General features: G+C 36.6%; 1 protein-coding gene across 2 annotated transcripts in view; it reads right to left on the bottom strand.

The window, feature by feature from the left end:
• tnksa (tankyrase, TRF1-interacting ankyrin-related ADP-ribose polymerase a) overlaps positions 1 to 14581 on the bottom strand; it is a 131961-nt gene that overhangs the window by 115791 nt on the left and 1589 nt on the right. For both annotated transcript variants that reach the window (XM_041253735.1, XM_041253745.1), the window contains exon 2: positions 3618 to 3842. In XM_041253735.1, the coding sequence (XP_041109669.1) occupies positions 3618 to 3842 (225 nt within the window). The remainder of the gene's footprint in view (positions 1 to 3617; positions 3843 to 14581) is intronic.

The raw sequence follows: 14581 nt of genomic DNA, 5'->3' as shown, positions 1-14581 counted from the left end.
ATTATTCTGGTTGTCTTTATAAAAAAGAAACATACCACATTATTTGAAATAGTAAAATACTACATACCAAATGTTTAAATCATTCCCTGAAAGGAAGTGTGTTTTGTTGGTTTTATTTTTGTTACAGTAATTTAAGTTATTTACACTAGTCTTTCTTCTTTTGAGCCTTTGTTTGATAACTTGCATGATGTACTGTATACCATGATATTAAGGTTACCACTGTATTTTTTTTTTTAACGGTTATCATACCGTCCCATCCCTATCATGCGGTATAGAGCTGCGTTGCGCAAGCTTCTGAATATTGGCGGGCTCATACTCTGCATTGTAGTTCCCGCTGTGGAGAACTGGAAAACATGGAGTACCTCTTGGATCAGAGAGGACTGAAGGACTGAGCACTATACTTAATCAATGAAGCTCTAATAAAAAAACACGTTTAGAATGTGTTTCTGTGGTTACACAAACTGTTTTACTGCTGTTGTAAAACTGATGCAGACCTAACCTAATACTACTGCCTTCAATTTTAAGTCAAAGTTTAACCACACAAATTCAACATACTCACTGTATCAATCAAATGCAGGAGTATTAATATCGTAACATTCCAGCACCTATAAAAATGCCTACCATTGCTCAGAATCTATTTGGAGAGCAAAGCCATTCATTCAATTGCAAATCAAATTAGTCTTTGCTTTGCACACTACTATTTGAGAGCGGGACACATTGGGCAATGTTTCTGACAGGCTTTCTAATAATATGACATTGCTGTCCAATGTATAAGGGGAGTGGGGGAATTGTTAAACAAATTATTTATAAAAAATACATTGTTTTCATGTTGTTTTTTTAATTAATGAAAAAAATGAATATTGTCCTTCATACTGATGTACAAACACTTGTATGTGTGAACTATACCCTGTTCAAAAGACTCACATTGGGACCTTTTGCAGCCCACAGTTTGGTAACCATTGACCAACATCACTTTTTTACGAGACTGGGTTTGTTCATACGACTGTCACTGTTAATAGTGATTCTAGTATGCTTCATAAAATATGAATCTATAGTATACGTTTAGCCATTTGTTACTTATACGATAAAGCTTTTCCCCTTTTAACAAGCATGTGTGTGTGGTGGTGGGGGGGGGGTATACAGATACAGCAAGGCTCTAAATTGGCAACAAAAAGGGCAAGTTCAAAGAAATGTGCCTCAGTTCAATAAATTTGTAAAGGGCAACAAAGCCACAAAACTGAAGTCAAACCCAAAGTGTAGGATGTTGTATAATTTTGCTTAAGCTTCATACATAAAGCTAAGTTTTTGGCCACAGAAAGAAAAAACACAGTTTAACTTAATTCTAATTGTGCAGCTGTAATATGGGGAATAGCATGCTGCAGCCACAGGCAAAAAAAAAAACTTTGAAAGTGGCCTTAACCACCAGAACATAACCTATGTTGCATGACCCAAACAAAACTACTGACTCAGGAATAAAGACCCAATATCCCCCTCGCAGTGTTACTTAATTTATATTTAAAAAAAAAACAAGAAATTGTATACAATGGTCCAACTACACCACTTTATAGAAATTGATTTCTGCACTGTGCTGCATTTGACAGATGACTTTACAATGTAGTTACCCAAAAAGAAAGCAAAACCTGTGTAACGTATCATATCAAGGGATGCAGTCTCTGCAAATTATTATTAGCAGATGCTGGGGAAAAGATGGATATTCATTTGGCTAGATGGAGTGAGAAAAACAGCCTCTGACCTATGCATACAATAACTTACATGTTTGTTTGGGATGATGACAAAAATAATTCAAGATACATCAGTTATTTTATTGGGGTAACATGCTGGCCTATAATGCACCCAATTTGCACAAAACAGGTTATTGAAATTGACTCATATTAACAACATACAAAAATAGCACTGAAAATTACTAGTTCTGGGCATTTTCCATGATAATTATCTTGAGTTTTACAACAGTAAGACTAATTTTGGCCAATGAAATTGCCAGATCTATTTATTAAACCAAAAACTGTAATTGCTCTTTGAAGTAACTTACAAAAAATGATGGTGAGTAAGTAGATTCAAGAAAATGCACAGAGTCCTTTTCTTCAATCAGTTGCCAGGTTTATTGAAATATGCAGGGAGTCTGGTACCAGGTACAGGACAAACAGAATACTCATGATTACAATGTTTGCATGACATTAAATACCCTTCTGTATAGATGGTCCACCTCCCCTTTCTCTGACACTTAACCAATGGTCAAGGTACAACACATTATTCTGTTAATTTAGTGTGTGTGTGTCTGTATGTGTGTGTGTGTGTGTGTGTGTGTGTGTGTGTGTAGTCTAGTGTGACAACCTCTGAACTCAGTGCATTCTTCACACTCCTGGAGAAAAAAGGCCCATAAATCTGCCCCTTTGATCCCAGTGGCATTATCTCTTTCGATCTCTCTGAGAAACTCTGGGTCCAACGTCAGTCCCTGGGAGCCTTTTAGCCCCTTTATGCTTTGAATTCCAAAGTCTTACAGCCTGGCCCCTTCTGGTCCACAGCATTGTTATCTTTTTAGCTTGCAGTCAATGCTGGGCAAGAAGCTTGTAGACGCAATGTCTCTATCAATTGTAAGCAGTACATGCAATATGAACCAAACAGTCTGCTATCTGCAATATTAGTCTCTTTTCAGAAAAAAAACACCAGTATAGCTCTGCCAGTCCACATGCGTAGCAAACTGTTAATCCATTCTCAATCCATGTTTTCCAACACTCTTCTAAACACAAACAGTGTCATCAACTGCAGGGTAATTGGTGCTATCCAACCCAGTTTCCCCTTCCACTGCAGTTTGATTTGCCATTATATGCAATATGCAAAGTAAATTATCCACATATTAAATTAAGAATGTTTTATTATTATAACAACTATCTTTCTGGACTTATTTAAAACTCAGCCCCAACTTCCTTCAAACACCACATCTATTTTTTTGCCTACCTTCTTAATTTTACATGGGTTAATCATTAAATACTTGGAATTTATATTGGAAATTATTTATACAGGCCAACTGAAGTGCTGCCTGTGTTTATAATGACTTCCTCGATAATCCTTTACAGCTCCTCAGTAATCATCATTGACGATAAAAAGGTACGTTATGCATAGTGCACAGTCTAGACTACTCTGCATGTACTGTATTTAAAGTGGCAATTCTTTCAACTAGGGGTTGTTTGATATTTAATATGTATAATATTGTACTTGCTACCTGAATCACATACAATTATTTGACATTACTGCGTTATGAACTAATTATTAACCCTCCCTTTTTTTAACCAACCCAATTCAGAAACTGTTGATCTTCATCTAATTTTAAAAGCTTAGACTGAACTATGCACAGCCAAAAACAATTTTAAATCAATGTAAAAATGTAGCTGTAAAGTTGGTTCATTTCAGTCAAGGTTCACCTTAATCTGCTTAATATGATTTTTGGGAACTTACTAGGGCCATTCATACTTGCAGCAACCATCGTAAAGCATTTTTTTGCTATAATTGATGACCTTTAGTAAAAAATAAATTGGCTTTCAACATTACCAGATGGGAATCCACAATCAAATTGCATAGCGCAGCACTTGATGACTTACCGATACAAACGTCAATCTTGCCTTTGATTGCTGCTTCGTGGAGAGGTGTATAGTTCCAGTTATCTCTGGCGTTAGGGTCTGCCCCTTGACACAGCAGCAGACTCACCACTTCGGCGTGGCCAAAAGAGCAGGCATTGTGAAGTGGGATCAGCCCGCCATCATCCCTTGCGTGGACATTAGCACCATTCTGCAAGAGGTGCTCCACCACATCCTTCCTGCCAAATCCTGTAAGCAAGAATAATACATTGAGTGAGGGGAGTAACTTCCTGGTCTGCGTGTGAAGATTCACATAGCTCAAAACACAAAGTAGGCTTTTGTTAACCCTCTCAAATAATTTTTTTGGCTGCATTCACACTGGGTCTGTTTCATTTTTTTTAATGACCAAGTTCATTTGTGTTCAAGTGCACTTGGTTCGTTTATATGTTCTGTGAACCAGGTGTTTACAATGTCCTGCAAGGTGTCTTGAAAGATGGCAGCTATTGAAGTATTGCTTCAGTTTTTAAAATGTTTTAGATTCACCAATTTAATTTATACATTTGCAGTAGGAAAATAGTGCAGTATTCAGTTCTGCAACACTGAACTGTTCTCCTACTGGCATTCATTTGAGAAAAGACTGAATATTTTGCTTTTTTTGTCCAGTTGTTCTGCTTAGATTTTTGTGGCTGAGCAAATTTATATCCGAGCTTTAGTTTCTCACACTGCCCATGTAATTAGGGTTATCAGTTTTGAAAGTCGTTAAAATATAATAGTACAATAATAGTTTAAAAATTAAACATTGGGTATATTGCATATAACTAATTTTCTTTATATTGACATCTCAAAACATGTTAAATGTTAAAAAAAAAAAAAAAAAAAACTAGATTTAAAAAATAGATCAGCTATTAGTATTGCCATTTAAACATGATAAACAATCAGAATGATTAAACAAATAGTCCACAAGATTATTTATTTTATTAAAAAATGAAGGCTGTTTTTGCTCTACTTGTTTCCTCAGAATATGAACTAAACTATGTGTGAAATGTTTACTTGTGAGCAGTGCTACCTTGTATCTTTCATTTCTTCTGTGCAAAAGGACCAATCCGCTCGTGCGTTTGCCAAACGGACCAAGACCACTTCTTTAGGTGGACTTGGTACTGTTCATTTCCCAAAGCAAGCTTTGTTGTTCACGCTTCACACCAAACTTACCGAATGTGAACCAAACCCTCTAAAGGGACCCAGTGTGACCACAGCCTTAAAAGTTGTTAGAGGCTAGACTTTCAGATCATACTTGAGAGATACTAACTATAGCAGGTGCTAATGTAGCTGCACTGTCTAAGTATAAAAGGTAAATCCTTACTGCAGCCTGAAAAAGGCGATTCTGTGTTACTACTATATAAAGGCTCAATGTCACACCTACTTCACTCTGCATTCGCTCAGCAGTAGAAGTACTAAATGCAGTAGAAACTCAAAGTATATGAACACCACAATAACAAATTGACTAGTCTACCCAACACCGCATTTTCTGCAAGAAGTAAGCAATTGTTCAACCATGCATGCAATGCAACCAGATAGTCGCTCCTATAAGCGGCATGCTCGTCCTGGAGAAGTTGAAATTACTGTACCAACAAATGTATCCAGACAAAGGTGAGGCAGATTTCAAAGCAAGTACAGGAAATTTTACAGGGAACATTTTAGTTTTAAACAAAGCACAGGTCGGGCTGAAAACATAACACGGTTTATTACTGAGATGATCACAACTGACATGCAACCAATTTCAATTGTGGAGGATACCAGATTCAACAAGTTAATGTCCTTTGTTAAGCCAGATTACAGAATGCTGTGTTGATTGTTTTAAAAAACATGTTGCGATATTGTACGTGACCAAAAGCATGCTGGACATTGGGAAATGAATATCCAATGACAATGATGCCACGTGACAAAGGTAGGAAGTAGACAGCAAAAGAAAACTTTGCCATTATTTGCAGACACCCTCTTGTTCTTAATATTTAACCTGCACATTTTTGACAAAGTTTAACCGATTAAGCAAAATTAAAAACGTTTGACACTTTACCAATATTTAAACTCCACATGATTAAACACCCCTAGCTTAAAGTTGTAGGACTTCTTCGCCATTCTGATCAAGTTGTGTCTGTAGAAATAAACTTCAATATACGCCTGTAACAGGGTCATGTGTTACATGTGTGGGTAGTCACTGGATAATACTGAGACAGACAGAGACACCAAGGCGTGCAGATTTAACACAGTGCTGACAATAGGGTACCAGTAATGGTAGCCATAGTGTCACATTTAATAGCTTAAAATAAAAATTTGCCCCACAAAATGGGAAGCACTAGTCTCCAGGAATCTACTACACTATCAGCTCAGCGCAGGGCGAGCCCACTGCTCAAAATAGTCGCCTACCAACGTGTCTCATGCAGTGTGTCGCAGTGCTTTCCAAAAGGTGCACACGCTCCACAAACACGCAACCATGCAGCCTCCATTCCCAAGGTGTTCAGAACTCTGAGGTCCTGCTGCATTTTTGAAATCCAAAACACACACAAAATACTACTTTAAATTCTGTTTTGGTTCCCTGGCAGCAATAACATTTATTCAGAGAATTCAAGATGCATGGTGTTTAAATTGAAACAGATTGTTTTTCATGAGGCAGAAATTGATGGATAACCAATAAACACAGGAAAAACGAAATGGTTAATCAATTCAAATTTACCCGTTTCCCCATTAAAAAATAAAACCTACTACAAAAATAATAATAAATACATTTCCCAGTGCTGCTGGGCAATGTCCCGCCTTCCTAACGTGTACCTATCATTGATTCGTTCTGAATACTTTAAACCCACCCCAACTGCTTACAAATCAGGAATGGAGGCTTGTTAACGGGATTTAAAGCTGTTAATTAAATTACAGTTAACATACAAAGTATTTAAAACAGAGTTGTGGCGAAATGTACAGCAAAGCAAAGAAGGTACAACTTAATTGTGCAAGTACTGTCGAGTTACTACTATACATATTTTGACAGAAAAAAAATGCTCAAACATTCTGGAAAGTAACCGGAAACACTATAATTTCATGCAGTACATAAAAAACGAACGCCCCGAAAAAAAGATTTACATACAATTAAACGAAAAACAGAAGCCACAGATGAAGATGATGATGAAGATGATGATGACGAAGATGATGACGAAGATGATGAAGATCTCCCAGCATAGGTAATTTGTCCAAAACACAATCACCTTTGGCTCAGCTCTTTAGACAGGAAGATTGAAAATTCTGACAGGCTGAATAAAAAATGTGCCTCAGAGTACGTGGCTGGAGTAAACAATAAGGAAGGAATTTATCAAACGGTTACCCACTGCAGGGACACGATATTCAGTTTGATCTTTCAGCAGTGCATGGAATACTGATGTAGCTCAGAAAAATGAAGCTGTTCACATATTGTAGATTATTTTCGAATTGTATTTCCAGCACAATGAACTATATTACTGTAACAATTCCTCCAATTTAACTACTTTGCATGGTCTCTTTTATAGTGAACAAGTAATTGAGAAATATTTCTTGATGTTTTTTGCTGAACATACTGTAGGCTTAAGTTTAACAAAACAGAGCTTACCTTTGTTCTCTGTAATATTTCTTGTCCTTTGATTTTCTTTAGGCTTACATATGCAATTTTAGCATTAAAAATGTCTCTTCAAAAGCCTAAACACTATCTCTCAATAAACATGGCTGTGCAATGTTGCTAACTCCAACGTACAATGTTTGGCTGACCCTAAGCACAGCCATAGTGGTTACAAGTAAATTAACCCCTTAGCAATCAGGTGGGCATTACACACAATGAAAGGTACAGTAAGCACAATTTTAATAATAATCATATAATATATTTTTATATAGCACCTTTCAGAGTGGACCACCAACACAAAGCTCTTCACAGAGGTAGGCTGTGAACCGTGCATTATATGCAGAGTCACTTACAACAGGACACTGAGTTAACATCTTTGCGGCCCTATGTCGGACCAGGTTCGACATCATCAAAAAGACGTAAAGTACGGGTCTCTAGTCACTTTTTCTCCAGAAAAAGCAGAGAAAACTTTTCAATGGCCGAGTGAGACCAACAGGAGCCGAATGAAGCCGAAAAAAAAGGGGGGCGTAATCGAATACGGTAGTTAGTATCACTGACTCAGATTTAGCATGTAGCATGTTGACATCACTTTTTTCATTTCTTTAAAGTGATTAATAAAATGTACCGGTAATTTTATTATCAATGTATGTTGCTTGCTTGGAACTTATTGTACAGAGTGCAACAATAGTCTAGGGTGCAAATTGTCAGCGAGTGTAGATATACTATTTACATCCTTGCTATATGGTCTTCATTATACGATTAAATTGATTACTGATTAAAAAATCAAACTGCTGCTGATGTTGGCTCGTACAGGTCTATGCAACCGGCATTTAAAATAAGGAACAAATATTTAAATTATCATTTGCAATTGAAACAAAACTGAAACTTTGCTGATGAGCTTTTTTTTTTTTTTTTTTTTTGGGGGGGGGGGGGGGGGGGGGTTACTGTGTTCATCAACAAATAGGATAGCCAGAATACTGGATGCAGCATGCCAAAAATAGGTACTGGTAATTCTACTTTTATTCACAATCTCAGCACTATTATTATTATCATTAGTGCTATTAGTGACAAATACAGTAATAAAGAAAATCTAAGAATAAAGCAGTACTAATATTATTAATAATTTAGCGAATGCCTTTATCCAAGGTGACTTCCTTAACTTACTCCAGCAGCTTATATTGTTCGTTTTGGATTGTCCTTTCACTATAGCGAACAAAAGGCTTTGGACCCAAACAGGGTTGTTATAGCGAGGGTGTACTGTATTTAGTATTTGACTTGTATGCTAACTACACATGACACTTTCACATTTTAATATAATGTGTGCACATTTGTTATTTCATTTCTGTTATTTTTCACCTCCCATAGTGTTCAACATTTAACAGAGGGTATAAAGAAGTCTGGATCAGAATTCAATATCATCCCTTATAAAAAAAGTAATATACTGCAAGTAAACACGTGCCAGAATTGTCTGGTTTTAGTATACTATTGGTACCATTATTCTATCCTATTTTGGTAAAAGTACACAACTTTGTATATTATTTTTGTAAATAATGCAACGTAGTTCAAATGTTGGACGCACCTCCAGATACTGACAAATACTTTTAGAAAACCAGGAGCAACTTCTGCTCTGGATCAAAAAGCTATAATGCTCTGCGGCTGCCCGCTTATGTGGATAACTACCAAAAAACCAGTAGAAACTAACTAAAACACAAGTCTGAGAAAAACAAATGGAAATCTGGAAAAAGTATGGAATTTTGATGTTGAAAAAGTGTATGAACTCTGAGATACTGTACCTATATTGAGTACAGTGTACTTTGTACAAATTACAGTCCATAGGTCAATTATGGGCAACTTGACATATATTTGGACGACCAAATGTTGACAATGGACTGCCCGAAGGGCAAGTACCATTACCAAAATTTTGCGAGCCCTGAGAGGTAAGTGAAAAATGCAGCGAACAAGGGCTGGAGATGCAGTACTGATGTCTTTTGCCATGCAGTGCCTTTTAAACCTGTTTTACTCTGAAAAAAATTATTTTGAACAGTGCGTGTAAAATAAACAGTGACCATCCGTGGCAGAAGTGGGATTTGAACCAGTGACCATCTGGTTACAAGCGCTGGACTTTAGCCACTGGACCACACTGCCTCTTAATAAATTGATCCTGCAAAGGAAGTGAATTTGTGGATCATTTCTGGATAAGTGTGCTGCACTGCTTTCAAATTACTATTAAAACTAAATTCAGTGTATGCCTTTCAACACTGGTGCAAAACAAATTAAATTACACCATTAACATTTTATTGGGCCAGCGACAAACAAAAACAGGACTTCATGTTTTCTTAAATAGGCTAATTAAAGATAAAAATCATTCACACATAGGGACAATGACTGTAGGTTTACAGATAAGAAATCAAAATAAACATTTTGCTAATGTTGTTTTAATGTAGAAATACAAACAAGAAGAAACCGAGGCTTCAGCTCTGCTCAGCTTAATTTGTCAGTCAAGCGTAACCTATACAGCAGTGCAGAAAACCATTTAGGCTATGAATAGATGCTGTATCTTTTCCATTTTGTTCCAGTTAAAACTAGGAATGCACCGATAATCGGATCGGAAACGGAGCAGACTATTAATAAAAATACCATCATCTAATCTGCACTTCGCTGTCATTATCACAGATTATTATTTGCTTAGTCACAAATCTGTGATGATATACTTCAGTTTAACATGGGGGTCAGAGTTTTCATCCTCAATCCACCCTCTACAAATTCCCATCCCGTGCCACCCCATCAATCAAGCAAACTCACCATTGATCAGAGCACGCTGCTGTGGGCGTGCCAACTTTTAAATTTTTTTTAAGTTTCCCCCACACCAAAATTGGAACCCTATGGAGGGGGGTTCACCCCCTTCTGAAAAAGTGAAATGCAAGCACTGATGTAGTTTCAGCTGTATGCACATAGCTCAATGAAGCCTCCTTGTCACTCTGTGCATTAAACATTAACTCCAGTCAGGCACAGTATCCATGTCAATCGAAAGCTCTGCTGCAGATCAGGGAACCCTGTTTTTGTTACATTGAAATACTTACAAAGCTGACATTTTTAACATGCATTTTAAAAGCTGGTAAAATTTCTGCAATGCTAAAAAAAAAAAAATTAAGCAGAATGGAGCATTGATCTTTAGCCTAAATGAAGCAAAGACACATCACAAGCAAGGCTGCTACCTTTAAATCCAAATAAACACTCAGGAGTGTAAGTGGAGTGTAAATGGCCTTGCTGTATACATGCAGTGTCAGCATTTTGAAAAAAACTCATTTTCATCTCTATTTCAAAAAGGAGGCCGTACTGGAAAAAGGTAGGCAAAGTCAAATTAAGAGTTGTTGTTTCAGATGACAATATAGAATAACCAGCCTCCAATGTATTATTTTTGTATTTATTTAAAGTACACAGCAGCATTCTCATTTCCAGCTGGTTAAATTGCCGTCTGCTTTGCCAGATGAGCCGCCTAAAATAGTTATTTTTAAATGGGAAAAAAAAAAAAAAAGTTTTTACAGTGCTCATATGTTCCAGTGAATAGTATTCAAAATGTTTATTTTGTTCCAGTAAAATGCTGTTTTGCTGCATAATCAGTCGCTGTAAAACTGTGGTCAAGTAATATTGACAGTTTACACACAAAATGCAGATAAAAAATACACCCACACAAACGCAAGTAACAAATACACAAACACATACTGTGATTTATCTATGTTTATATAGGCTCGGTACTTGCGTTCGTTAATTTTAACAGATTATCTAAATGCCCCTTTTAAGAAGTTCAAGTCAAATGGAAATGTATGTTCAAACTTATATACAGTACGGATCTCTTCTTCCTCCTCTTCTGTTGATGTCATATTTTACATGTTCGTATTAGTAAACAGCAACAGCGGGGAGACGAGACGAGACAGGGGTATTTTCGCGCTAAATATAATGCGATTATACTTTTTTTTTTTTTTTTTTTTTTTTTAGCAGTAAAAGGGAACTGACACTTGGGTATAGACATGCTGGTGTGGCACTGTCTACTGCTAGTCAAAAAAAAAAAAAAAAAAAAAAAAAACGTGACACGAATCGCTGGTGTGTCCAGGCCCTTAGAGTGCTAAAATGCATGGTGCAAACAGATACACAGAATAAAAATGTAAGCATTAATGAATGGGTTAACTCAGCGCTTGCTTTCACTTCTGAAACTTTTTACTTCTACGCACTAAATAGCTGTACAGTTGGTTCACCGATCTGAGTGCCTCTCGTTGCAACACGTTCTGACAAAACTGAGCTACAATGGTATTACATTGAAAGTCATAAATATAGTGTGTACAATGTACGTTAATAACTTTTACACATGTCCAGGGTAATACATAAACATTAATGTGATTTCAACAGTAAGTAGTCATACTTTAATTTAATTCAATTCAAATTAAAGCTAGTTAGCCATGTACATTGCGAAAGTATTGACCCCCCTTGACATTTTTCCTATTTTGTTGCCTTACAACCTGGAATTAAAATGGATTTTTTGGGGGTTTGTATCATTTGATTTACACAACATGCCTACCACTTTGAAGATGCAAAATATTTTTTATTGTGAAACAAACAAGAAATAAGACAAAAAAACAGAAAACTTGAGCGTGCATGTATTCACCCTCCCCAAACTCAATACTTTGTAGAGCCACCTTTTGCAGCAATTAGAGCTGCAAGTCTCTTGGGGTATGTATCTATAAGCTTGGCACATCTAGCCACTGGGATTTTTGTCCATTCTTCAAGGCAAAACTGCTCCAGCTCCTTCAAGTTGGATGGGTTCCGCTGGTGTACAGCAATCTTTAAGTCATACCATAGATTCTCAATTGGACTGAGGTCTGGGCTTTGACTAGGCCATTTCAAGACATTTAAATGTTTCCCCTTAAACCACTCGAGTGTTGCTTTAGCAGTATGCTTAGGGTCATTGTCCTGCTGGAAGGTGAACCTCCGTCCCAGTCTCAAATCTCTGGAAGACTGAAACAAGTTTCCCTCAAGAATTTCCCTGTATTTAGCGCCATCCATCATTCCTTCAATTCTGACTAGTTTCCCAGTCCCTGCCGATAAAAAACAACCCCACAGCATGATGCTGCCACCACCATGCTTCACTGTGGGGATGGTGTTCTCGGGGTGATGAGAGGTGTTGGGTTTGCGCCAGACATAGCGTTTTCCCTGATGGCCAAAAAGCTCAATTTTAGTGTAATCTGACCAGAGTACTTTCTTCCATATGTTTGGGGAGTCTCCCACATGCCTTTTGGCGAACACCAAATGTGTCTGCTTATTTTTTTCTTTAAGCAATGGCTTTTTTTCTGGCCACTCTTCCATAAAACCCAGCTCTGTGGAGTGTACGGCTTAAAGTGGTCCTATGGGCAGATACTCCAATCTCCGCTGTGGAGCTTTGCAGCTCCTTCAGAGTTATCTTTGGTCTCTTTGTTGCCGCTCTGATTAATGCCCTCCTTGCCTGGTCCATGAGTTTTGGTGGGCGGCCCTCTCTTGCCAGGTTTGTTGTGGTGCCATATTCTTTCCATTTTTTAATAATGACTTTAATGGTGCTCCGTGGGATGTTCAAAGTTTTGGATATTTTTTTATAACCCGACCCTGATCTGTACTTCCCCACAACTTTGTCCCTGACCTTTCAATACTTTCACAAGCCACTGTATTGCTGTGTTTTGTGGCATCAGCCAAAAAGGGAAGCTGCTCCAGGTTTCCTTCATAACTCATGCTAATCTCCTAAAGAAGTGGCATGTCGGTTTGTGCTAATCTATACAGTATTAACAAAATGAATAAGAAATATCCAAAACCATTTGTGAATGTAATTTGTACACCAAAGTGATTTTTCATATCAACTTACTCTTTTCCATTTGAAATAGTTTCCATTTCATATACCAATATAACTTATTTATGTACTGGACTTTTACTTTAAAAGATATGTTGATTAAGTAAATGCCAATACATTATTTACTGTTATTTGTATTTATTCTAATCAGGCAACAGTTAAAAAGTACAACTTACTGTAGAAATCAATTTAATGTTTACAGAAAATGCAACAGAAACAAACTTCTGAAAACTGTAAAGTCAGTGTTCGTAAGTGCATTTTTAAAAATGTATTATTTATTAATGCACTTGTGCATTCTCTGACTCGGTAGTTAATGAGAAACGGTGCCATGGGAAAGTATGTATACTCAGAATCTTGGAAGACTAAAAATAAATGTAAGGACTGGTTGGTTCCATAACTATTTTTAGAAACTTAAAATGTGGCTTGTTTTTGTTTTTTGTATAAAATTCAAAAGGAACAAAATGGAATTCTGTACATGAAAAAATAGAAAACAAAATATAGCTTATAGATTACCTTTTCTGCATTCAAATTTACTACCAATTAATACTATTTATGTCTAATTTAGGAATTGCTTCACATTTTTCTGTCTCACTTGGTACTATGGTATCTATATAATGTGACATTGTTTGTTTGTGCCTAAAATATAATTTCTGTTTCATTGGTTTCTAGTTCTGTCTTTTGCCCACTTTTTTCTGTGTGTAATTATTGCAAAACCAAACAGAGTTTGCATAAATATGCAGAGTTTACTTACTTTGAAATGTACTGCGTGCCATGACAAGTTTGTGGTTTTAAAATTCTAATATAAATCAATTATTTTGTAATTATTTTTCAAAGACACATAAGTAACTTTTACTTGCTCTTTAAATCTTAAGGCCTAAAATCATAAAAAAAAACTTAAAGATACACTTATTTTTAATTTTGGGTCAACATCAAGGCACAAATTTAGGCCCAGGATATGCAGGATTTAGACCCCTGTAAAACCCCGAAATTAATTTTCAGTGGGGGGCGAAAGGACACCCATACCCCTCTGCCTTCTACTTGGGATTTCTAGCTTCCTACTTTAAATGAAAATTTAAAGACTGACACAGTAATCTAAATAACAACAACAACAACAACAACAACTAGCACAGCTAGTGACCAGATCTAGGCATGGACTCTCCTGCAAAAAGGATGCATTTAAATTTAATGTAAACCAAGACAAAAAACTACTGGTGCCAGCACATGCTGTTTTCTTTTCTAAATGGATTCCTTGGCCAGACCTTTTCTCATGGATAGCAGTGTCTGCTATAAATCTGCCTTGGCTTCCACCAGCGGTTCCCAAACTCTGACTATATTAGGTCCCCAGTGGGGTGAAGAAAACATCTTAAAGCCCTCATAAACTTAAGCCATTTCAAAAAATAACTTTTTATTATTTATTTATTTTATTTTTTTATGCAATGGTTTGTCAGCTAAAGTCAAATATGCATTTTTTATGAGTTAGTT

This window comes from Polyodon spathula, chromosome 1 (assembly GCF_017654505.1).
Source record: "Polyodon spathula isolate WHYD16114869_AA chromosome 1, ASM1765450v1, whole genome shotgun sequence".
Classification (NCBI taxonomy): Eukaryota; Metazoa; Chordata; class Actinopteri; order Acipenseriformes; family Polyodontidae; genus Polyodon; species Polyodon spathula.
This window is presented reverse-complemented; position numbering and strand designations above follow the sequence as displayed.